The sequence below is a fragment of the Micrasema longulum genome, unplaced genomic scaffold (genome assembly GCF_059751315.1).
Source record: "Micrasema longulum isolate JH-2025_06_02 unplaced genomic scaffold, ASM5975131v1 h1tg000995l, whole genome shotgun sequence".
NCBI classification, from domain to species: Eukaryota; Metazoa; Arthropoda; class Insecta; order Trichoptera; family Brachycentridae; genus Micrasema; species Micrasema longulum.
This window is the reverse complement of record NW_028278183.1, coordinates 195,629-222,426: the sequence shown is the minus strand read 5'-3', so window position 1 is coordinate 222,426 and position 26,798 is coordinate 195,629. Positions and strand designations below refer to the sequence as shown.

The 26,798-nt window shown below is 31.7% G+C and overlaps 1 protein-coding gene across 1 annotated transcript; it reads right to left on the bottom strand.

The window, feature by feature from the left end:
* Positions 1 to 1,355: 1,355 nt before the first annotated feature.
* On the bottom strand, positions 1,356 to 16,551 carry LOC148277679 (uncharacterized). The gene is made up of 6 exons (XM_088232549.1): positions 16,069 to 16,551; positions 7,657 to 7,754; positions 5,273 to 5,428; positions 4,015 to 4,107; positions 3,198 to 3,548; positions 1,356 to 2,885 (listed from the first exon to the last, which is right to left on the bottom strand). Exons 2-6 carry the CDS (start codon positions 7,727 to 7,729, stop codon positions 1,573 to 1,575), a joined length of 1,986 nt encoding a protein of 661 aa, XP_088088675.1. The 5' UTR covers positions 7,730 to 7,754; positions 16,069 to 16,551; the 3' UTR covers positions 1,356 to 1,572.
* Between the last annotated feature and the right edge of the window lie 10,247 nt (positions 16,552 to 26,798).

The following is a 26,798-nucleotide window of genomic DNA, read 5'->3' as shown; positions in this document are numbered from 1 at the left end:
TAAAAAAATATATCTGTTACATGTATTTCCAATTATTTTTTATGTAATATTTTCTGAATTATCAGTTTTGCCTTGTCATTTTTTACTGGTTTATTTTACACCACGTTTACTTGATTAATGTGTAATGATGTCAAAAATGATTTCGTTATTTGATACCCCGTAAATAAAATAATACAACAGTTTAAGAACTAATATGTTGTTATCATTTCGTTAGTTAAACTACTAAATAACTTTCTATGTTTCGTGCATATGATTTATGAACTGATAGAGTAATAATTGAGCCCGACATTTTCAAAGCTGTGATGTGCGGAAAATTCTGCAAAATGAAGTAGATCGCACAAAAGTTAGTTTTTTCATACAATTTATCGATCAAATCCTTAAAGCTGCCTACTTTTAAGAAAGCACCTGATGATTTATTACGAAAAGTTAAATTAAACTAACCGATTAACCAACCAGCTTTATAATTATTTAACTAAGAATGGTTAACATAAGCGGTTCACCAAAATCATTCAGTATAAAGTTTTATAAATATAAATTTTGTGTAATATGTTAATAAAACAAAGGTGCTTCATTTTTCATTTCATTAACTTCTTAATTTGAATTCAGTTCTGAAAAAGACTTGGCCCATAAGAATATCATTTTATTTGTTGTATATATGGATCTTAATGATTTTAAATAATTTCTTGTTAATAATTTCTTTGTCTGTAACACCTTTCAAAATTGTAAAATATAATCCAGCAAATAATTATTGTTGTATCTGAATATTTGAAGCTCTTATTATGTAAATACAAATAAGTTCTTATAAATTATCTTTATCTCTAGAATAGTATACCTATTTCAAATAATTTTTCATCCTATATTTTTGTTGTAAAATATGTATTATCAAAGTTTTGGGTGTTTTTTTAATAATGAGTATTATTATCGCGATTTTTGAATTATTTCCAATTGTTGTTATTTTAATTTTAATTAAAGTTGTTTATGGTTTATCTGTTTTTTCTTCCTTGTCTGTAATATTGCTTTGCTTCCACTTAACATTTGTACATACTGTTTGTTTCTGGCTAGTATGACCAAGAATGGTAAAAGCCATGATAAATTAAAATAAAAAAAAATATATAACAGTATTAGTAATGCAACCTAATTTTAACATGCACTTATATGATATGTAGCGTGGATCGTTCGCAAATTAATGTCTAAAAATAAGAGCACTACATATAAAGGTCCCTAAATAATAATCACATTATTTGTTTACAACCACCATAATGACACGCTTAGTAAAGAGGAGTGGGAACTATTCAAATTGTTATTTTTAATATTATTGTACATTTTATTGTTTCCAGTAAATAAAACTCAGAACGCTTATTTCGTAATTCTTTTATTTAATTTAAAATTGTACATTAGCATTCAATCATCTTTCAAATACTAATACACCTTTGACAAAATATTTACAGTCAAAAGATGAGCGCAGACATATCAAATAAATATCCTCAATCGGAGATTAATAAATAAATAAATATTATGTTACTAAAGTCTTACATCATTGTTATTCAACCTAGTTTGTTTTTATTTGTTGGGTTAATTGATTTTATCAAACTTCGTCATTCTATTTTGTCTAGCCCTATTTCTGAAACCAAATCTTCCGAATCCTAATGTGTCTGAAATCGTCCCTATAATATCAACTTCATCTTTTTTCTTTATCCCACTGGCGGTGGATGATTCTTTCTTATTTTTCTTCTTTTTCTCTCCTGAATTCAAACCAAGCGTTTCGCTTATAGCTCCACCGATCCCTAAAATATCGTCATCATCATCATCTTCGTCTTTCTTTTTCTTTTTCTTATCTTTGTTTGCTTGAGTAGAAACGTTTTCTGTTGAACTGCTGTTTTCATCAGTGTCATCATCGTCATCATCATCGTCATCGTCGTCGTCATCTTTTTCGTCATCATCGTCATCATCCTTTTCATCATCTTCATCTTTTTCATCGTCATCATCCTTTTCATCATCTTCACTATCAGCACCGTCCTCGGTTGAGTCATCTGCATCTTCATCTTCAGCGGTGTTTTCCTCCGCGGGTTTGTCTTCGTCATCCGCGAAAGCTTGCACAATTTCGACTCCGCCATCTTCCTCATCGTCGTCATCGCCATTATTTTGTTGAACAGTTGGTTTTTCTGCAACCGATGGAACATTTGCGTTTACAGAGCTACTCTCAGTTACTGATTTTGGTGTATTGCTTACAATGCTAGAAATAGGTTTGGTGCTGGAAATAATGGTTGTCACTGGCACTTCAGATAATTGACCTGTAATATAAGAAATAGATGACTGAATGCCAGGATCTTGTATGGGTGTAACTGAGTCTGGTTCAGGTCCAGATAAAGCTGATTCGGGTCTAGGGCGATTAATGGCGCTGATTAACGGAACTTTTTGAAGGGAAATTTCTTGAGAGGCAACATTATCATTAGCAATCAGAACTGAGCTTGGAACTCCTAGTTCATTTTGTTCATTAGGTTTGTTGGTAAGATCCAGCAAAGCTGATGTATGTAGTAGATGCAAGGAGCTCTTTAGAGGTGCAAGTGGCTTGGGTACATCGCTTATCATTGAAATCGGGGCTATTGAGGCGTCTGTAGATAGTACTTGTTCAGTTGCAATAACTACTGGTTCCGTGTTTACTGAAGGTTGAGCGGGTTTTGGTTTTTGTACGATTTTTTTGGGAGGTTTGGCGGCAGCTGGTTTAGACACAGATGGTTTCGCTACTTGTTGGACTGTTGTAGGCTTCTTTTTATTGGGTTTACTGTCTGTTGATTCTGATCCAAAAAGACCGTCTAAGATGCTAAATCCGGTGTAGTCACCAGAGTCCGCTGAATCTAATGGGTCATCTTCTTCATCGTCATCATCTGTGAAATAAAAAAATATATTAAGTGCTTAATTTAATTAAGATATAAAACTAAATAAATATTTTTTTCAGTTAGGAAATGCGTTTTTCCATCCAAATCAATAAGCTATTTTTGAAAACTTCTAGCAAAAATATTTTTTGCTACAAGGTATTCATAGGTAGTTACATATACAATTTATGAATATTAGTGGTTTTCGAAATTAAAAGTCCGGCTTAGAACTTTATTAGTATCTCGCTTGTATTTATGGTATATTTTTTTAAAATAAATATAAATTTATGATGTTTATTTAAAGTAACACAATGTTATATTTACCATCATCGTCATCATCATCATCATCGTCGTCATCGTCTCCAACAACGCCTCCGATTCCGAAATCATCATCATCATCATCGTCGTCGTCATCGTCATCATCGTCATCATCATCATCATCCTCGGCCTGCTCTGCGGCCAGGGGCAGGGCCTCAGCAGGGGCTAAGCTGACACCCCGAGGACCAAATGTGAAGCAGGAGATCCTGACAGCAGCTTCCACTTGGCTGTCTGACTGGAGCTCTAGACCGAGGCAGGCCTTGAAATCCTCAGAAACACGTCCAATGTTGTACACGCGGCCACAGAACTTAGAGAACCCGCCTGGGAGAGGCATGCACACTGGACGAGGTTTCTTTCCTAGAATGTAAGAAGATCTTCATCAATATCGGAAGAATTTAAATTTGAATTAACTACATTTTTGACTGTTTAATTTAGTCAGATTTTGCAAAACTGTTGAAATGCTTTGACTAATATTATTTAATGAACGATAATTATTATTTTGAATATGAATGAAAAGTAAAATTGCTAAATAGTGCAGAGCCAATTTTATGATATAACAAAAAAGAAAAACATATTCCATTTTCATAAAACAATTTTTTTTAAATATAAGTTTTAAAATTAATTAAAAAAATAACAAATAACATTCGTAATTTATTGAGGTTACAGTCGACTTTACAAATACTTTTAAAATGCATTTTGTAAGTACAAATGACATTTTATTAACAAAAAAAGGTTTTGAGTCATACTACAAGTGGAAAGGTTGTACAATTGCATACCTTTGGGAACATCTATTTTATTGCTCAATGAATACAAAAAAACTTACCAGATAAATTTTGTTTGGCAATGATTCTGTCAGCAAAGCTCAGAGATACTGAGAGACTGCTATCGTCGGAGACATATTGAAGTTTAGCACAACCTATAAAAAAACAAAAAATGCATCATAAATTAAAACAAAAAGACTGGTCAAAAATACGTACGAATATAGGAGTTTTTATTATTTATTTTGAATCTCAAAATAGGGGCCGACACGCATAATCATTTTCTTATTTATTTATTTTTTGAATTAAAAAAATGACAATAAATATTACGTGTATTCTAATAATAATGTACATATTAGTATATTTAATTTATAGGTTGTTTAATACATGTTTCTTAACCTTCTGTTTGAATGTCGATATTTTTTTTTATTCATAATTTTTTTTTTCCGTAAGCAAGTTAAGTGTGGTCTGATTGTAATGTTTCGGATGTAATAATATGATAAGGTAACAATTAAATATGGTTTACACTAAGTTCATTATCATCACAACCCTACCTGAACCTGATGGTGCATAGGGCACTATCATCGGTACCTTTATCATCCGTTGTATGAAAGTAAGGTGATCAGTCTTTCGATCCAGGTACCAGTCTAAGGAGAGTAAATTATTGCAGTGTTAAACCACCTTTTAAGCTAATTTTTCACGTTAACCCTACTAAAAATCGAACCTTGGACCTCAAGCATGGTAGGCGACGAGTACATGGCAGACTTGTTCCCACACGATTTCCTTTTTAAGGATTTTTACCTGTGAATAGCCATCGAGTCTAAAACACTCGCTCAGGGTTTTTCACACACAACTCTGCATTCTTCGTTCGCCTACTCTAGGTACTTTAACAAAAAAATCAAATGTTTTATTATTTGTATAAACGAAGTAATGTAATAAAGTTCTTAAGGAAAAATTCTTGTTGGAAATAAATTGTAATTTTTGCAGAAATTAAAAATTTGTGGTAATTTCTGTTTCTGTAATATCTCATAAAACACAAATATTAATAATCTGCAAAACGCATATTATGTAAAAATATGATTATTCAACTGGCGACTTCGGTAATAAAATTTTCAAACAAATGATCCCGATTTAATCTATTTTATCTATAAAATGTTCCAGCTTATTTTACTAGTATTTTATTTTCACCGCGAATCTACTAGAGCCTTCCTTTAAATAAAAGCTTGTGTAGCTTTAAGGATACTTTGCTGAGAGTCTAAATTAGACGCTCACTTGATGCAAAAGGTAGGCGAATGCGGATTTTTCAAAATCAAATAAACAAACCTGGTCCATTGATATTGAGAACGGGCACTCTGAATTCTCTGCAACAGTCACATAAACTCTCTGTGCAGTTGCAATATTTGTTGATTGCACTTTCCTGTCTCGTTACCACCCTTTTGGCTGCCACTGACTTCCTCGCTTCTCCTAGACTTCTGTCATCTAAAATGAAAGTAAATAACTAAAATCAACTATTAAATAAATGGGTAAGATGTAACGCTACCTTTGTAGGCGAATACGAAAATATTTTGATGACGCTTAACTCAACATCCGCCACAATTAGTGTTTTAAATAATGTGTTTTGTATTATGAAGTTTCGCTTTACATTTTTTTTTTAAAAGTAAGGTTTTTTATTCTGGTCATAATTTTTTATTTATTTAACTTTTGTACATAATGTTATTTGTACATTGGCGGGCTTATTGCCAAATGGCAATTTCTTCCAACAACCAATAAGAAGAATTTGTATATCTGGGTAGTATGTTTACTAGAGATGGAAATATGGACAAGGATATTGAAAGGAGGGTTAGTGCCGGTAACAGAGTTAATGGTGCCTTAAAGTCTGTCGTAGCAAATAAGTGTCTATCGCAAGAGGCTAAATTAGCAGTTCATAATGGAGTTCTGGTACCAACCCTAATGTATGGAAGCGAAGCATGGAGTTGGAAAAAAAGGGACGAAAGTAGACTGAATGCTGTTGAAATGCGATCCCTCAGGCGAATGTGCGGAAAAACAATGTATGATAGGTGCCCTAATGTCGAAATTAGAGCAGAATGCAAGGCTGAGTTAAGCATTATCGACAAAATTAAGAAAGGTCTTTTCGACAAATCTTTTTATCGACAAAATTAAGAAAGGATGGTTCGGTCATGTGGAGCGAATGAATGATGAAAGAACGGCTAAAAAGATTTATGATGCGAATGTGTCTGGTTGTAGAAGTCGAGGAAGGCCGAGAAAGGCCGAAATTATAACGGACTCAGTATTGATGTAGACATTTTTAACTGCACGTTGCATTTGTACAGAAAATTTCTTCATGGGGTCGATTATTTGGGATAGTTGCTGAATGTACATCTTGAGTGGTTTATTCTATGTATATGTGCCGCATGTAATGTATATGTTTGTGTATGTTTTATATGTGTGTGCGTGGATGGCTCGGAGTGTGCATTCGGTATTTTTATTTATTTTAATTTATTACCTCCATGGAAAACGCAAATGTCAACAATTATCCTTTTTTCACTTAAAATTCTTATTTATTTTTTATTTTTTGTCACATTTAATGTTTATATCTTTTTAATTTATAAAAACTTAATTGGTCTTTTTATGTTAAAAAATTGTTGTTTTTAGTACTTATTTTGTATGACTGTATGTTTTCTAAATAAAATAAAATAAAAATAAATAAATAAAGACATGGCATGATCAAGTACAACAAATTCTTGAAAGTGGTCATGTGAAAAGTCGGAATAATCGACGTGCGTGCATGAGAAGATGTATGAATGTGAAGGAAGCAAAGGAAGTGTGCCAGGACAGAGTGGTGTGGCGTTCTATCCTCTCTGCCTACCCCTCCGGGGAAATGGCGTGATGGTTAGTTAGTTAGTTAGTTACCAATAAAAAAATAGTAGTATTTTTATAATTCAAGTTACAAAACATATTCAATAGAAAATAATGATTTAAAAGCTAAAGATATATTAAAATATAAATAAACGTATTAGTTTATAAATTACCTTAAATAAATACTATTACTCAATAGGAAAAAGGAAAAAAGAGGAAAGGGGAAAGGAGAAGAGATTAAAGAAGAGAAAGGAGATGTTTCTTCAGACGTGATTTAAACAGGGATACTGTAAAAAAATAGTAACATATTTGATGGGAGATGATTCCACAGTCGAGCCGCATAGTCACTATATGAATTCGAAAAGAAATTAGAACGAAGAGGTAAACCATGAACAAATAAGCGTTGAATTTTTTATGCAGGTATATAGGAGCGTTAGGACTATGAAGTACATTAAACAGAAGTGAGAGGGAGTGATATATAGTAATTGTATTATATTATTTGTTTTACACCTAGAGTAAAATTAAAACAATTTTATCAAAGGTATATTTTTTAAAAAGCAATGATTACAACAGCCTCGCTTTTTTTCTTGGATTTTCGGAATTTAGAGTTATTATAAATTTTTAAGTAGGATAAATAAGAAACCTTCACAATCAAGAAAACAACAGTAATGAAATCGTACCACTTTATACGTAATATTTTCTTTAAGCACTTACTATCAAAACTTAGAATTTTGGTGTCTTGAGTTTTGGTAAGGTGCCAGGATTCGCAGCCATATAGTTAGCATTATACAAGAGTTAAATAATTGTCATTTTGTTTGTAATAAATTTTTAATTTACGAAAGTATAGTTACCAATATTTCTGGAAGCTGCAAAAGCAATGAATAAAAATATGAGGAGAAGCTCGAACACGACGGAGAGCCGCATTCTGACTTGTGTTTGAGTCACCAATCTGTAAAAAAAAGATAATAGTTAGGAAAACGCAACAAACAAGCATTAAAAAATCGTGCATCTTTAATGTATCGTCGCCGTCAAAAAAGTCACAAACTCAAAAAACATCATTTTGAGAAATCGCAATTTGAAAGTTTGGAGATGAAGGAAAAATCTAAGTTTTGTGTTTTGGAGATTTTATGTAGACAACGCAATTCATTCATCTTTTTAATGAATCCCGCTATTTACTTTTTCTTTCTTATACATTAAAAAATATCTAGAAGGTTTTTAATAATGCAGCGAGGCTAAAATTTGGTTGAGTGACTTGTGTTTTTATAAACATTGAAATCTGGACAATGCAAGCTATAAAAGGTACACAAGGTAAGGGAAAGAAAATAAATATTGGAAATAATTATTGTAAAGTTGTGGTTAAAAATTATTTTTTATTAAAAGAAGTACTTTTCTGGTGATTTTTTTAATGCTTTAATGTATAAACATATAGAGACACGTTGTATAAAACAAATCATTCTGATTTACAAAACTTTTTTCTAACTAAATTACTTCAGTGAACATAATTTTACGCTTCGAATGGCATATTTAACTCAAAACTGTAATTTTTAGGGTTAGTGACTTTTACCTGAATAGCTACGATATAATAAAATAATTGTATAATTATCTACTAGCTTTTGAGCGAAATGAAACCAATTATTAAAATTAATTAATAGAAAGTAAAATTACAGAATTAATAGCATTCTTTACTTTTTGTAAACGTGACACTTATCGATTACTATAAAGAATGTGCTTATGTAAAAAAAAAAAATTATCATAAGTTTTATCCCATCACATGAATGAATAAAAGATAGGTTTTTTGTTTATTTATTTAAACTCGCATAAGGCTTATCACATATTTAAAATACAGTAATTATATGAATGATAAAATGTCAAAAATAAAAATAAATAATACGCAAGTACCCACATCAGTGATAAACAAACAAAAAAATATGTGGGTGACAAAAAATACAACAAAGTAAAAAAACCTGTGCATAAGTTATAAACAATATGATACTCATATTACAACTGTCACACTAACAAAGTACAAATAAAAATATAGGGATGTACATTCTAAAAAAAAATTCTTTTATTTTTCACAATTCTTCTCAGAACTCAATGAATATAAAAGACTATCGTATATATCTAGCTGTTTATCATTGTAATACATTATTTTGTTAGCATCTTATAAAAAAAAATAATTATAAGATGCAACGTATTTTTAATGCAATATTTAAGTTTGTCAAAATGTTTGTAGAGTAAACCCCCTCGGGAGTCATTAAGATTAACAAATTACAACAGGGATGGAGAACTCCTTAAAGAAGGGAAAATGAAAGTCTAGGCATTTACGGGGCTTATGACCTGTCATTGGCTGGTCTGAGTTGCCATTTTACACACTGTGTATCATCCACAATTTTGCCTATGTTTGAACATCCATATTTCTTAAATTCTTCCACTTGTTGATTTTAGTGAAGTAAAAGAGCTGAAACCTTTATTGTTGTGAAGAGATCCATCTGACTGAATTATTTCACATACTAGGCAACGCCTGAAAACTATTTTCCAAATTTTAAACTTCTTTTTGGACCAGTTGGTTTTATTACAATATTGATTTTTTAACATTAACCTACAAAACGGTACGTAAATATATGTATGTATAAACCGATAGTATCATTTTTGCCATTAACAAAAAAAAGTTGCAACATCAGTCAGATCGTAATTTGCTCATTTTTTTCGACAGAATTTTCAAAGTTTTTATCTCCGGCCATTTTCATTATAGATACCGCAAAGAGCAACAAACGTACTTAAAGAACTAACAGTATTTATGGTTTTTAATCAACTTGCTTAGTACCTGCAGTCAAGTAAAGCAGGCGCAGTGCTCTGATTGACGATAGTGAAAAATTACAGCTGCTATTTCATCAACTGAATAAAATAAACAGTTTTCTATTGTACATCTTTACATACAATTAAAATAAACAATTGAATGAAGAACGTACGTAAGTCAAAAGGTAATATGAAAGTATACATAGCTTTGGTATTTTGTTAGTCTAATTTCTTGTATCCTTTTACGCCCGGGCTGCTTTTACCATCGAGTGCAGAGCAATTTCGCCAGCAATCGTAAACATTTTTTTTCTTGCTTACTTTTAAATTTATAGTTATGTTGTTTTTATTAACAACCAGAAATTAAACCTTTTTTATATTAAAAGTCCGATAAAACTTCTCTTAAATTCAAACAATCCAAGATGATCAAGTTTTTAGGCAACGTAACACTAGATTATATTATATAATAGCTTTTTTACCATACTTTTTTTAAGGTAATGAGGGGAAAATCAAATAAATTAAAAATATAAAGATTGAGGGAATCAGGATAATACTCAAAGGCAACGTAGAAAGAAGGCGAAAAGAAATTGGCTTTCTCACTGCAAAGCAATAAATTAAATTAAATGTTGCAATTTTCATTTGTAAAATAATTATGGGGTTAAACATAATAATAAATATAAAACTTTACCATTAGTGTCTGAAATATAAAATCAGAGATAAAAAACACATGATTATCATTGAGAAGAAAAGCAGTCGTAATACAGATTATACGCGGGTTTGAATTTGTACAGTGGGTTACCCGAAAAAAAACGAAGGAAAGCTCTTTTAAAGATAGATGTCCTTCGGTTGGTATATAAATACAGTGCCCTACGCACCATTGGGTATGGAAAGGGGGTGATTATGATGATCTCAATATTTTTATTTCACTGCGTTCTTCCTTGGAAACGTCAGTCTTCTCATAGTCTTTAAAATGAAGAATTTTAGTATTTTTTAATTTTTTATTTGTTACCATACAACTAAGCAAAATTATTTTATTTATATTTTTACATATCGTATTATCAGCGCTATGATTTTTTTTAAGTGTTGTATTTTTTAAATAACTGTGTGTGTGTGCGTGTGACGTCGGAGATTCTTCTGTCAGTTCTCCCGATAAGTTCGTTTACGGTTAGCAAACCGGATATCCTTCACAGCTCTCATATCATTGGTTGGTATGAACCAGTGACGTTGTTCAAAGCAGTGCGTTTTTAGATTTTTTTCGTACATTTTCAAGAAGCTTTGAAATACAATTTAATCCCCTAATTTTTAACGCTCGCAAGAAAACATTTTTTGTATCCAACTTCTCGAATGGCTGAAGATCCTCACTGAAACTACTTTGGCTAAATTTAAAACAAGAGTATCTTTGTTAAAAAAAGACAATATCTGCAGTATTTGGTGGACTTCGAAGACAACAAAGGTGCGTAATTGTGTACCATTGCGCATTTTCACAAACAGATTCTATAATATTTCTCTGAACACTGTTACAATGTTTTCCTTGTTGGCAGTTAATTTTCACGTACTACGGGTTGAACAGCCCTGGGTTTTACGAAGCGTGTCTCAGTACAGGTGTAGTAAGGCCACAAATCCGTGAAGAAAGCGATGACCGTGACCTAGAGCCCACGCTACGTGATTTAACGCGGTTCGTTTTATCAAACCACTCGGAATAGATTAACCCCTTGCCACATCTGTTTAATAAAAAAACTAGTATCGATAATCTGGTGGTGATCTCCACCTGTTTTATAAAAATAATCGAGTTGTGGTCCCGTGGCTAGTGTTGCGGACTCATGGATCAGAGGTCCATAATTTGAATCCCCCTCTACCGCAACTTGATTCCCATTTTTTAATAGTCAGTTATTTACAACTCGCTGAAAACGGTATTCAAAATTTAAATATCTGGGTAATCCATAAGAAGATAAAATATTTATTTTCTTTTTTAAAGTAATATTGTTTTACACATTTGAGGGTTGAAAAGGCTTTAGAAACCCAAACAATTTTTTTAATTTTTAAATCAAAGTTTATTGTAAATAGACAGGCGTCGTGGTGCAGTTGGTTAGACGGCAGTAACTGTGAAACTTGCCTAGGTTTGATTCCCGCCAATTGCAAGAAAAAATTTAAAAAAAGATTTTTTTCTTAATTGGTGTATTTTAAATAATATGTTTTGGTGTATTTTTCAAAACCTCCTTACATATCCTCTCTTTCCCAATCTGCTGACAAGCCTCTAAGTAGAGGCTAAGCGGGTTATTATTATTTTTTTATAATTAAAAAATGTGATAATGTAGTCAAGAAAAAAAATTTGGTAAACAGGTTTTAACTGAATGTTGTTTTAATCATGAAAAAATAATGAGATCGTTTGATTCCTATAGGATACATTACCAAGAAAAGGGTTTTAAGAAAATTAAAAATAATGATTTAAATCTTACTTTTGAAAACAGGTAAGATTTAAATCATTAACCTCCGTGGTGTAGCGGTCAAGACGCTTGACTCACACATGGAAGGTTCCGGGTTCGATTCCCGGTGACAACACAAAAAAATAAATGTGATTTTTCTGAAGCCTGGGTGGTCTGTGATGTAATTCACAAGTGCAATTCGGTCTCCTGGCCTGTTGGTGTGCAAAAAAATAAAATTAAAAAATATTTACAACGGAGGAAGAGAATCCCTTTAGCAAGGGTTCATTGGAAGTTTGAGCAATGTCCAAGGCTTTTGGTGTGTCTTTGCCACTTTTATGTAATAACTAAGTCATCGACATTATTATCATTCTCCTCATCACATCCAGTCATTCATGAGGCACTGCATTTTTAAACTAAATGCAGCGTATTTCCATCATCTTTTGCAAGGAGGTAAGGTAATCAGTCCCACGGACTTATTCACGGACATATTTTACCTGAGAGCAGACATCGAGTCAAAATCACTCTTCCATGATTCTGGTTCTATTTCACACACAGATCTGTACTGACCGTATTTTAATATTTTTTTCAAAACAAACAATATTAGTCAAAATAAAAAATATTTTTCTTTATATCCTATGTGCAGATAATTTAAACAAAAATATTTTCTGTTCTATATTATATAAAAACTCGAATAAGTTCGAGTCACAAACGTTTTGTTTATATTACTTAATAAACAAATAAAAACGTTTCGCTATTGTTTTACGGATTACAGGTACAATATTATGTTAAACTTGTCATAATATTTAAAAAGGGTTATGGATAAGAAAAATACGTTTAAATAGTAAATCGGAGATACTATAGACCTGTTTAAAAATTGCGATATTATAAACGAACAGTTCTTTTTTTATGATATGCTTGTATACTTGAAATATTTATTCATATTTATCTTTTTTTATAATACTAACATGAAAATATTAATTTTAAAGATAAATAATTTTATCAACAATACTTTCAGTCTGTCTAAACGTTTATTGCAAAGGACTGGATTACACAAACTAGGGAGTTATTAAGATGAACATATTTATTACAATGGAGATGAACAACATTTTATAGAAGGGAATGTAGAAGTCTAAGCAGGATTAATGACCTGTCATTGACTAGTTTAAAGTCCACTTTGAATACTGTGTAACATTTAGAATTTTGTCAGAATGTTTATAAAAACATCAATATTTCTTCAACTCTTTGATCTGTTCATTTTTTTTAAGTTGAAAAATGTTTTCAGGTATTTTCTAGTATGCAGATAAAATAATTCACTCAAAAAATGAGTCTCAGCTCTTTTACTTATCAAAAGCCAATAGATGGGAGAATATGCATTGTTATTAATTTAATTGTCATAAAAATCGATAATATCCACTGATTAAAAAAGTTAATTTAAAACATGCTTTTCTGTTTTGTTTGATGTTCTTATTTGAATTTTTAATTTAAACTTAGTAAAAAGTATTGTTTTTAATATATTTATGGCGCAACATTATGTACACATAAAAATAGTGATTTTATTAGCAATCATTTTACGAGCGTTCATTTATTTACCTATTCCTGAAAAAATAATATTTCTCGTGGTGCCCTACTTATAAACCTGGTATAAAGTTTTACCTGGGCATAATGGTAGAAATTTCTACCACTGTACCTAGGCATAACTTTATACCAGGATTATAAGTAAGGCTAACAGACTGTTATTCTCATATTTGAAATCATGGTTTTGATTTTTAATATAACTACTCGTACCTACATACTCCTTCGTTAAGTATAATACCCCTTGCATTTATAAGTATTTGATATTTATTTAAGTGTCAATTGATTGTGAATTCATAACAAACGGTGAGTCAGTATTAACTTCGTTCATGAAGATATTTAAAATTCCATAAATTATTTCAAGTTTATATTTGCAACTCAGAAAAAATACACAGCAGCATTGTTTCTAAAAAATAAAAGTTTATTTATGATCTCATCTATCTAATGATCAATTTCAATTAAATAAACAGGTGTTGATTCCGTGGGACTAAAGTCCTGTGTTGATTTGGGACGAATAGAGTTATAATACAACAAACAAACACAAATATTTTATTCAAATAAAATAACCAAACACCAATCCAAATCGTTGAAAAATCACCAGGGATTTTAATCCCTCCCCTTATAGAAAATCTAGTCCTAAACAATATTAAGATTAACTAAGATGCAAAAAATCGAATAAACATTTTTTTGGCATTATACAGAACTAATATAAAAATATATTGGATATGTTAAAAGTTTTTTCAACATACAAACACACTTTTTATTTTTTGTGTTTGATGTTTTTAGTGATCGCGGTTTCACCTTCTTCACAGTTAAACTTATCATTAAAATACAATTCGATTCGATAATAATAAATTCGAATCCCGCTCTACTACAACTATATTCTCATTTTTTTACATTCCAAAATTAAAATACTTCTAATTTGTCTCGGAAGCAAAACTATAAACCTGTCATTTATTTATTTTCTATGGAGTTTTTAGAATAATATCTATGGCTTCAGTAATTATTTATATTTAATTAAAAAACGTTTTAGTTTACACAATTTAACTGTGGTATCATCCATTATTTTGTTTTTAACCCGTTTATTAAAGCGATCGTACGAATGATTTTAATATGTTGCTGGAAAGTTAAATGAAATATTTTTCCTTTAAAAAAAAGAGTGTGTGTTAAATGAATTTTCGCCAAGTGTGAATTAGAGAAAGCAGAGAACAAATCACAGTGTTACCATGACTTGTTCAAGTTGGTAATGGTCTCCATACTGTGTATACTGAACACTTCGCCAACCGGTTCTTTGCCCTCTTTTATTATATTAACTGGCATCATTTCACTTCAAAATAAATTCCTTACAACCAAAACAAAGTGCCATACTCCTGTTTGCTTTGTACAACAGTTACGTTGCCATGTTTAAGATATGTAAAGTAAATAATTAATATCCATGCAAAATATTTAAAATCGAAGTATTGATGTTAGTAGGTTAATGAACTTCGATATTTTATACATGCCGGGCTTATGATGCGCATTGAAAGAATCGAGACTTTTCAGATCATAAAACTTAACTATGCTAAACTTACGTATTATATCATAAAACAACTACAAAACATTGACAAAAATCTGATATTTGCTATTCAAAACGGATGTGTTTCTGAGTTTAAAAATCACCGAATTTGCAGCGCTGTGTGAATTTTAGGTAGATTTGAATTATCAACCGTAATAATGATTGTATATTTTCATCTACTTAGGTTTGCTTGCGACAATATATGCGCAATATGGACATGTGTTGTTTTCGTTTACTGTTACTTTCTTTGCGTTTCTAATTAATGTAAACTGTTGTTATTGGCATAGACCGTTAATTAATGAATAAATTAATTAACTTTATCTGACTTTACCCATTCATCCATTTTTTTAACACCTCCACCTGTACAAAAATAAAAATTCTAATTACCGGTATATATGTTTTTTTTTCCGTTATTGTCATTTTGAACAAAAATCTCTCGAAACGAATTATATTTAATAAAAAAAAGAGTAATTAGAAAAACATCTTTATGTTACTTTTTCAAAAATGTAGTCAATAATAACTTTCACCTGCAGACAATTTTTTTTGCTGTACCTCTACGTGTAATTTTTGTACATTTTATTTTTCTTTTTAAAGGAATGACCCGCTAAACCTCTATTTAGAGGCTTGTCAGCAGGTACAAAAGAGGGGATATGGAAGGAGGTAATGAAATATACACCACTGATCTCTATTATCAATTTATTTCATACAGCCCTTAATTACGTTAAGTTATCATAAAATAGATCGCAAGTAAATTATAAAGATATTGCGATCTATCGATCGCAATTAAACATCAATTTAATAATTGAAATATATCATAGGAATAAAGTAATGTATTTTTAACAACGTATCTGGTTTAGAATGCTGTTTAAACGCGTGTGTATAACCATCGTTGGAAAATAGTAAATAAATTATTCGCTCACCAATATATATGAAAACACCACTCCTACGAAAGCTCCCGATCCCGGGAGTACCTATAGCTGTACTAGTAACTCGTAACAAGTGGATAACTGACGATCACTATCGATCCGTTATACCGGTCGCTCGCGATTAAGGTTGGAACTCAAGTGCGGTGTCTCGATTATTCTTTCACGAAAGTTAAGAAAGCAATGAGTCGCGCTTCAGAAGAAACAACAGGTAGAGACTCGGCGAACACTGCGCATCCGTCCCGCGCAGGCGGGGATACGAAATTCTAACACAAACGTCAAATATTACAAACATTACTTCACAAAACACAACGTCCAAATAATCTCATTCTCAAAAGGTTGACCTGATCGCTGGTTCTCTGGCGCATACGCTATTTCTCTATTCCGCTGCTCGGGCACTTACGCCGATTCACCTAGTCGCTTTGAGTATAATGTTATGATAATGTCTCCAGGCTCATTAGGCTGTCGCTTGAGTAGAGAGATAGAAAAATTATTGGAGAGAGAAAGATGAACTTTCTCAATTAGGTGAAAATCGTATTAAGGAAAGTGATCTTCAAGTAACGACAAAGGTTTCATAGTAATAGTTGCTTCGTGACTACAGATTTTTTAATCTGATCATGTGCTTTTAGGAATGTATATATATTTTAATACATATTCATGCTTTTTATACATACCTTGGCCGTAGTATACATACCAAACATTTTCAATATGAGTAGGTAGGGCAAATTGAATAACCAAAAACAATATATTACTATTTTATCGATTTCGGAATTGCCGTAATAGTTCCACACAACGCTATGAGCAATGGAAGAAAACGCACTGGAAAACACCATATTACTAAGGCTGAAAAAAATTCAATTAACTGGATTAACAGAAGTTATTAATTTAATCTACATATTTAAAATAAACTTTCCATTATTTATTATAGGAGCAAAAATTCATTAACTTTTTCTTGTGTTACCCACGAATAGGCCATGCTTTTGTGGGATTTTTTTGTTTACTATTTTTCTATTAATATGTATTTCATTAATATGTAATTATGCTGTATTTTTTAAAACTCTGTTTTATTATTATGTTTATTGTAAAAAAACAAAAACAAAATAACAATATTAATTTTTTTTTTTTTTTAATTCCCTGATAAAATGGACATTAACTGAATATAAAACATTCCGGAAGGAATATAAGTCAAGTTTGGTGACTTAATATTAATTTGGTGTCTTTAGTAACTAAATTCTACGTGAATGTCACGAGGAGAACAACAAAACCCACATACATAACTCAACGCCGAAGGCACAACATAGTACTGATGTGAATTTTGGAAAGGTATGACTTTTTTATTACAAAAAATGAATCATTTTTAATGTATTTAAAAATTATCCTTAAAAAAATAAAACTAAAATTAATATATTTGAAACGTAGTATTAACAAACAAGCCTTTTATCTCAGAGTATTAACGCTCTGCCGGTAATGGTGCCGGGCCGCCTATACGTACAAAAACCATTCTGGGATTATCAATCACGAATTTAGCTACATTTTGCAGCAAAACAATGGGCCGTGGTACTCAGCTCTAGAATGAGGAACTTCAGCCCTATGGGAAATTGGATACACAGATGATAATATGTACTGATGATTTTTTTTCAAATTTTTTTCTTTATTTATTGCTACTTTGTATAAAATACATGTCTGTTTTTATATGTATATTTAAACAAATATATATATTTATATGTAAAACATGTAAAAGCCTACAAGGCATTTAAATAAATTTATTAATTATGTTTTCTTGCGGGCGGTAAAAATTGGAGTATTAAACTGTACAGCAAAGTTTCCTGAAAATGTACGAAAAAAATATTTTTTTAAAACGAACTAATTTGAACGACGTCACTAATTCATATAAATCAACCAATTATGGGTTAGAGAGTGAGAGAGTTATGAGAATTATGGAAGATTCTCGGTTTGCTTGCCGTCAATGAACCAATAGGCAGAACTGATCGAGAATAAGCGGAAGAGAACCTCTGAGGTCACACGCGTAGTTGTTTACAGAAATACAAATCTTTACAAAATCATTTTTGCTTAATTTAATAGTCTATTCACAAATATTTTTTTTAAAAACCACCGAACTTCCTCATTGCAAGCACAGTGACAAAACTGTCCATTACACGTCTGTTGTTTGACCAAAAACAAACCCAAAAATTATGAACGCTTTTGTTCGATGCAATAGAGCTTAAGGGCTTCTCTTTAAGCAGGAGCGAATTATTACTCTGATGGTAATACACAAAATTTGCTTGGTTCGTAAACTAGCTGTCAATTCGTTCAATTTTTGAGCTGTAAACTGTGAAAAATATTCCTTATTATTCATTTATTTAACTATTATTATAAAAATTTTATCATCATACTCAACTTGTTCAAAATCGTTTCATATGTATTTTTTTAAATATTTGCCGACTGGTTTCAGAACATCATAGTTCCTTCGTCAGGGCATAAAATAAAAATTAACACAAAATATTATTTAAATCTTACAAAATATAACATGTAAGAATCTTAAATGCATTATTACATATTTATTAAATTGGATTGTATTTACGAATAAAACGTTATGTAAAATGTTCTGTTTTTGACAGTTGCAGAGCAAATAAATTTTTATCACACACGATGGCATATTTCCAAGTAGCATCGCGTCTGATCATGATGAAATTCTGTTAAAGACTTAAGACACGGAAGGCAATTACCCACAGATTGAACTGACATTTTCTTCACACTTGTAACTTATTTATTTAATTATACGTCATTATCCAATTCATTGTTATTTTCAGCAGCGATCTATAGTACAAATCTATCGTAAATCTTCACTGCATTGATTAGCATGTGAAGACCTGGTAAATTGAACGAACAATTAACAAATAGTATAATGATAGTGACGGATACAAAAAAGTCTAGTTGGTTTATGTGGGACAGGAAAATTTATTAAACTGAACAGGTCGGCGTAAACTTTTTTACTATTAAATTATTTACGAACTAGTAAATTGTTCTTCTGCTCGATAGTAATGGTAGATTCAAATTTTTCAGAGATTTATGTAAAATAGACCGATATTCAAGAACTTTTATTGATTTATCATAAAAAGAGCATTCGTAAAAATTTTACGTAATAACTTCTGCGCTACGGAGGCAGAGATAATTTCTCTACACGGATATAATTTTGGTTAGTAGGTTAAGTAATACTTGTTAAAATCATGTTATAAAAAGAAAAGTATATTTTGCATACACCATTTCGCTTAATCATCAAATATGCGTAACACAAAAACCCGTATCGGTCATATTTTTCTGACTTATTGAGTTTCTTAACATCTTGCCTTTCTCCATATTCGCCCATATATTTAAATAATATGTCATATTAAAAATAAATTACTAATATTCACATTAGAAATCTCAAAAATGAGGCGCTCACGATAAAATACCAGACGTGTTTCCGGGCAGAAGAAGCAGATGAATGCAGTTCTGTGTGTGAAATGGAACCAGAATCCTGCAATAATGGTTTCGGCTAGATGGCTACTATCATGTAAAAATCCTGAACACGGAAATGGAGGTGAGATATGTTCGCCTTGTAGCGTAGTAGTTTGCCTGCCATGCTTAAGTTCCGGGGTTTAATTGATTTTTGTACATAAACTCAACAAATGGATATGGTATGATAGAAAAAGTGTTTGTCGTTGTTGAATGTATTGAATAATTCCGAAAATAAATAAAAATATTACAATATGTACATTTCACCTATCGTATCTGCCCTGTTTTTGGGGTTTCACCGACGAAAACCTAATCTCAGGGAAACAAGTTTTTCAGAAAAAAGCTCTAAGAAACATTCTTGGTCTGAAATGGGATTACCATGTCAAAGATATTTACCGACAGACGAAAATTCTTCCTTTCGGGGTAATAAAATAGCACTTAATGACATCACGCTTTGCGATGTAGTGGTCAGCGCGTTTGCCAACCACGCATGAGGTCTCGGGTTCGATTCCCGACATGGTTGACATGAAATACAAAAATGTGTTTTTACAGTAAAATATTTTAAAGTCCCCTGGACTGTCGCCTGAGGCGTAAGACTGTCATCTCACAATCATGTAACAAAAATAACCAAAGTACGCTGCGATTAGTGTACCAATGCAGTGCCCTATGCAGCATTAGGTGTGGAAAAGTAATGATGGTGACTATGACATGACGTCACCAACACTTCTATATATTGATAATCGTGAGTTTTTCTGCTCTCAAATTAAAAACATATATTTAATCGTGATATTCACAACCACAATACACAATAAGTGTCCCTAGCCCAAAGCAATAGTAAGATATCTCTGAAGAACATATTCTGAGGTAATTGAACTTTGGGGTGAGCAAAAGGTCTGATTGAATTCAATTTAACGTGTTTAATACATCACAATTTTTTTTTAAAGAAATACACAAGGAGAATGTATACACCAAGAAAACAAAACGAATACCACATCATAAAAAAGGAAACCTCTTGTACTTGGTGTGTGAGAATTATTTAAAAGCGATTATGAATACCACATTTTCTCATAGGTTAACAATTTAACTTCAATATTTAATTACTTGAAAGCATTTATTTATTTAATTTATAAATATATCTGCATATGAATATCAAAATAGGAAACTTCGGGTTTAACTAACTGTTGCATGGGGCTTCGGGCAAAAAGTCTTCGGAAAATACAGGCTGCTTCCAATTGAATAAGTTACCCGACGAACTAAGAAACGAAAATAATATTAAATAATCAATCTCAAAAGCAGCACTAAAAATATATTACCCGAATCTTTTTGCTAGTGATAGTTTTTAATGTATGAAGCCTATGTAAAAACTAAAATATGTTATATGCAACTACTATGGGGAACAGTAAATCAAAATGATATAAACAGACTACAAAAACAGCAAAATAAAATATTAAAGTGAGTATATGACCTCCCCTATCTAACAGCAACTAAATAACTCTTCAAACAAACTAAGCAATTGAAAAGTTACAGCTGAACTCTTTAAAATAGAATCCTTAACATTTATTCATAAATTAGCCACTGATGTAATTGTAGAAGAAGAACTAAATCTTGAAAAAAAATGTAGTTAACATGGACACAATACAAAAATATCAGAAAGATATCATAAACAACCTTCTAAAACGAGACAAAGACAGTCGAGACTAATAAACCAGAGACTGAAAATTTACAATAAACTACCAGACAAAACTAAACAAAAGACTCAGACAAACTTTTCAAAAGATGTAAAAAATATCATTGTCAACAACAGAGTATGAATTTTAAAAAAAATTATATATTATTTTTGTAAAATGTATGTAATAACCCATAAGGGTTAATAAATATTGTGTTTTGTTGTGTCAAATACGTTTTCTTACCATTATTGTATTGTAGTAATTTATGCTTTTGCTGTAGTGATCGTCGGGGGGACCAGATAAGGCACCGCAAGAAGAAGAAGAAAAATTGATATTGGTTATTGTAACAATAATGTTTTTTTATGTATGTCGTTCTCAATGAGTTTTTATTTAACTACAGGGTACGTATTCTAATGGGAAGTTCAAATTTTTCTCCAATTTTATCTACAAAGTAAAATGAAGTTTTCTGTATGAAAATGTTTATATTTTCTAAACATGTTCAATTACTGGTTACCGATGAAGATACTTTGAATTTTCATACAAATATACACACTTTCGTACATAAATATCGATATTAGTTCATACCGTCTCAGTAAATACCGATGAAGATAGCCGTTCACAATCGCAGCCAAGGACCTCGATTACAATGGGAAGTTAACATTTATCTTCAATTTTATCTGCAAAGTGAAATTAAATTTTCTGTATGAAAAACAGAACATGCATACATTTTTTTTTCTTTTAAACATCTTTAATTATAGGTTACCGATGAAGATGCTTTAAATGTTCATGCAAATATACTAATTTTCGTACACAAATATCGATTTTTCTTTATAGACAGTCGAAGATAACTCTGTTAATTTCCCATTGCAATCGGTGCTTAAGAAGTATAATTTGTTATAAATAATGTTTGCCATGTTATATTCATGTACACACATTTTTCAATATACTTTATGTATTTATTTCTGTAGAAAGAAAAATGTAGTGTCCTCGGCACGGGACACCATAGTATTTTTTGTGTGTTTGCCTTTTGCATATATTATGCTTTATATTTGAACATCATTAGAATTCAACAATGTTTGATTATGTCCAAATGCTAGCATTTGGACATAATCAAACATTGTTGAATTACTACCTGGTAAAAGAAGAAGTATAAAAATTGGAAAATTGTTTCCAGGCGTTGCCTAGTAGGTGATTTGGTTCAGCCGGATGAATCTCACCCACGTGATAAAGGTTTCAGCTCTTTTACTTCACAAAAGTCAACAGATGGAAGAGTTGAGGAAATGTGGATGTTCAAACATGGGCAGAATGGTGAATGTTACACAGTGTGTAAAGTGGCCACTTAAACCAGCCAATGACAGGTCATAAGCCCTGTAAATGCCTAGACTTCCATATTCCCTTCTCGAAAACTTTTTCCCTCTCTGTTGAAATAAATTTAAATCATTAGAGTTGTTTGTATTACGAGCTTTCTTTGTTTATTCGGTGATATTCATTTCGCTATAATAAAAAATCTAAATTTTGGTTCCTTATTCTTGACTATTAAAATGTTAATAATCAAAATGAACACCTGTGTGTAAATACTGTCATAAAAATATTATGTTACAACCCGCAACGGAAATTACCGATTTTATTATGCAATTTGAATCTTTTATTTGTTTTAAACAGTATGACACAATCAACAAATGTTTTCAATTTTATCTTTGATAATGCAAAGGCGAAAGTGTTCTATTTAAACGAAGGTACGCGTCAAAAGATTTTATGTACAAAGACATGTCTTACTGTTAGAAAGTGTTTTTACAAAATTTATAAGACTTGTGTATACTTCTGTTTTCCTTATGAATATGTAAACTTATAAGCTGTTTTCAATGCAGGAAATTATTATAACATTTGTTTATTTAGGTGTTAAAAGGGAGTATTCTTTTAAGTATGTCCAAATTTTAAGTATGTTGTTTGAGTATGTCCAAATGCTTGCAAACTGGCTGAATTTCCTCCCAAGGGAGTTGTTCATATTTAAATTGATTTCAACAGAGAGGAATAACATTTTCGAGAAGGGAATATGGAAGTCTAGGCATTTACAGGGCTTATACAGATACTCAAACATTGTTGAATTACTACCTGGTAAAAGAAGAAGTATAAAAATTGTTTTCAGGCGTTGCCTAGCAGGTGATTTGGTTCAGATTGATGAATCTCACCCACGTGATAAAGGTTTCAGCTATTTTACTTCACAAAAGTCAACAGATGGAAGAGTTGAGACAATGTGAATGTTCAAATATTGGCAGAATGGAATGATGAATGTTACGCGGTGTGTAAAGTGGCCACTTAAACCAGCCAATGACAGGCTATAAGCCGATGAAATAAAAAATATATTATTCTATTACTTTTAAAATTAAATAAATTAAGATATACTAATAATAAATAAATTAATTTGTATATTCCGTACGACGATACGTACGGGTATAAGTAAAGTAAACAAAGACGGCTAAATAAAGTTGTTTTAATAATCACGTCGGGGCGGATTAAAAATTCAGTTCTCTGTGTGAAAAAGAACTAAAACCTTGGACGAGTGTTTTCAGACTCGATGGCTATTCTCAGGTTAAAACCCTGATAAATAAATCGAGTGGAGAGATACGTCTGCCTCGTAGTGTAGTGGATGGTGCGTTCGCTTACCATACTTGAGGTCCAGGGTTCGATTCCTGGGAAGGTCGATAGGAATATTGATCAAACGGCTGGTTCTACACTGCAATATTTTATATTTCGGACTGGCACTTTAAGCGTAGGGTTGATCACCTTTATTTCAGTAACAGGTGATATATAGATATGCTGCATTTAGTGTACCAATGCAGTGCTCTATGCGCCATCGAATGCAGACAGAAATGTGATGATGACGATGGTTATATAATATTCTTAGTGTGTTGACTAAAATGATGGGTTTATACTTCAGGGAATATTTTTGAAGATATGTCGGAATATTTTGGGAATATAGACGTTTTTCGTAAATGGATGAACTTTAATACCCGTATGAAGAGACAAAACTTAAGGTGAGGAAAGTACATTCTAATTTCAAATGCAGAGAATAACCCGCAGGTGAAGACAATAGAATGTACTCTCCTCATCTTAAAGTTTGTCTCTGCATACGGGTATAAGAGTATTTTCTTAAAATATTACTAGAAAAAATAGGGAATTTTAAAAACGTTTGTGAATAAGGCTGCCTCCATGGTGTAGTGATTAAAACGCTTGACTCGAGCACGGAATGGTTCGATTTCTGATCAGAACACAAAAATTTAATGTGAGTTTTCTCAAGCCTGGGTATTTTGTGTTGTAATTCACCACTGTAATTGGGCCTCCTGGCCTGTTGTAGTGCAAAAAAATAAATATTATTTTCGATAGGATCGCTTTCGTGTTTACAACATAATTTTAAAAAATATTATACTTTTTAATACATACACTTTAACGTGCCCATCAGCTGATTTTGTTGTAGTTGAAAATTTTGCTTTTACGTTGACGAGTTTGCTATGGAGTAGTCTCTTCTGACCAACGAAATAAAAACTAAAATTAATAAAATGCAGGTCTAAATTAACTGTTAGTGTTAATGCAAATACTACGAAACAACGGATATTATTTATGGTTATGTACATTTATTTATCTCTAAATAAATGTTAGACTTATTTTAATACCAACTTGTATTTAACAATATCTTCAGTACCTTGTTGTGAGTTTTTTGGTCATATATTATGTACACTATATACGTAAATCCACATTCACGGGCGTTAAATTCTCCGTCTATACCAACAAATATTAATTCTGTAGAAAGTGGTTAAGGTATTATGATTATCTTATGTTAGGATACATAGTTGTCTTTATATTGAGTTGTATCTCTCGTGTGAGAGTGTATGTGTGAGGTCTCCCTGTCTCCTCTAACTTCTCTTTTCTTTCACGGTCTTCAGAAGTGAAAGCGATAAGGATTCTGTACTAAAATTTGGATGAAATTATTCCAGTGGCGGTCAGTAATAAAATAATCAGAAAAAATAATGATAAAAGTCATTATGTTTATTATGTTGCTCTAACTGTAACAAAAATTCATGTACCAGTGTGATACTTAATTAATATCAAAGAATTCGAGTTGTCCTTATTTCTGCGATATCTGAAAAAAAATATTTTACATTATGCCACTTTATGGCATCATAACTAGGGTTGCCAAATTTTGCTAGAGTCTCAACGGCGTCGGGACGTTCGAGAATAGAGAGTTGTTGGAGAAAAAAAATAATTTTCTAAAGATTTTTCAAAAAACATATTAGAAATTTTTTTCTTGCGGAAAAAGCACTTTTTACCTTACTTATAAGAGGGTTGTGTAAAAAATAAGGTTCTAAAAGTTTTTTCAAGTTTAAGGCATTTTTTAATTGAACTGAAAAATACATCGTTGGAAAGCTTAATTTCTTAACTATTTTTCAACATAATCACCCGTTTTTCAACGCATTTTTGCTGACGTCTAATCCACTTTTGGAATCCAGCATCAAAAAAGTCCACCGCCAGTCCGTGGAGGAATTTGAGTTGAGTTGAGTTTATGACTCGAGGGACCACAATTAATTTGGAAAATTATTGCGAAACCTTGAAAAAACTCAGAAAAGCCATCCAAAATCGCCGGAGAGGAAGACTGACGAAAATCGTTAGACTGCACCACGACAATGCGCGCCCGCAAGTCTATCGCCAAACCAAGGATTTAATCGAAAATTTTGGCTGGAAATCCGTTGAACAGGCTCCCTACAGCCCTGATCTTGCACCAAGTGACTTCCACCAAGCAACACTTAGGTGGACAACGTTTCGAGACTGATGAAAGAGTGCAGGAAGCGGTCACCAAATTCCTCCACGGACTGGCGGCGGACTTCTTTGAAGCTGGATTCCAAAAGTGAATTAGTCGTCAACAAAAATGCGTTGAAATACCTGGTGACTATGTTGAAAAATAGTTAAGAAATTAAGCTTTCCAATTATGTATTTTTTAGTTCAAATAAAAAATGCTTTAAACATGAAAAAAATTGAGAAACTTATTTTTTACACAACCCTCGTATGATACTTTCGCTTTATTAAGCAGTTTTTTTTATCTTTTACGTATCGAAAAAAACTCCGTGCAAGTCATTTAAAAATTAAACTTAGTGATTCTACAGTCCCTGGCAGCAAACGATTTCTTTCATCGGTTCGCTGGATTGACATCAATGATATTAATCTTTTCACAGTAGATTTAGAGAAAAATTTAACAACTGATAAAAATATATCCACTTTTTTTCCACAGAATCTATCGAGGCAGCTTATCAAGTTCAGTTTCTATGAAATTCAGTCATATTTGCCACCGAATATACTCGTTCGTAGTCTGGACGACTATGGAAAATTGTTGTAAGCTAACAGCGTTGCTGCGTTGTTTAAGTTTAAATTTGGACATTATAGATTTTGTCGGGACAGAGGGCTCGATAACGTTGACGGAGGGCTCGATAACGGTGACAGTTTCGATATATCGGATCAGAAAGCAACCGTTAGCAAATTAGCACTTCAATCCTTAAATATTGCAAAAAAAACATT

Excerpts from the sequence above, each read along its gene's own strand:
- LOC148277679 (XM_088232549.1), bottom strand. The coding sequence starts at position 7,729 with ATGCGGCTCTCCGTCGTGTTCGAGCTTCTCCTCATATTTTTATTCATT. Across the intron at positions 5,429-7,656 it reads TGCAGCTTCCAGAAATATTG|ATGACAGAAGTCTAGGAGAA; the intron begins GTAACTATACTT and ends CTTTCATTTTAG. Across the intron at positions 3,549-4,014 it reads TGCCAAACAAAATTTATCTG|GAAAGAAACCTCGTCCAGTG; the intron begins GTAAGTTTTTTT and ends CTTACATTCTAG.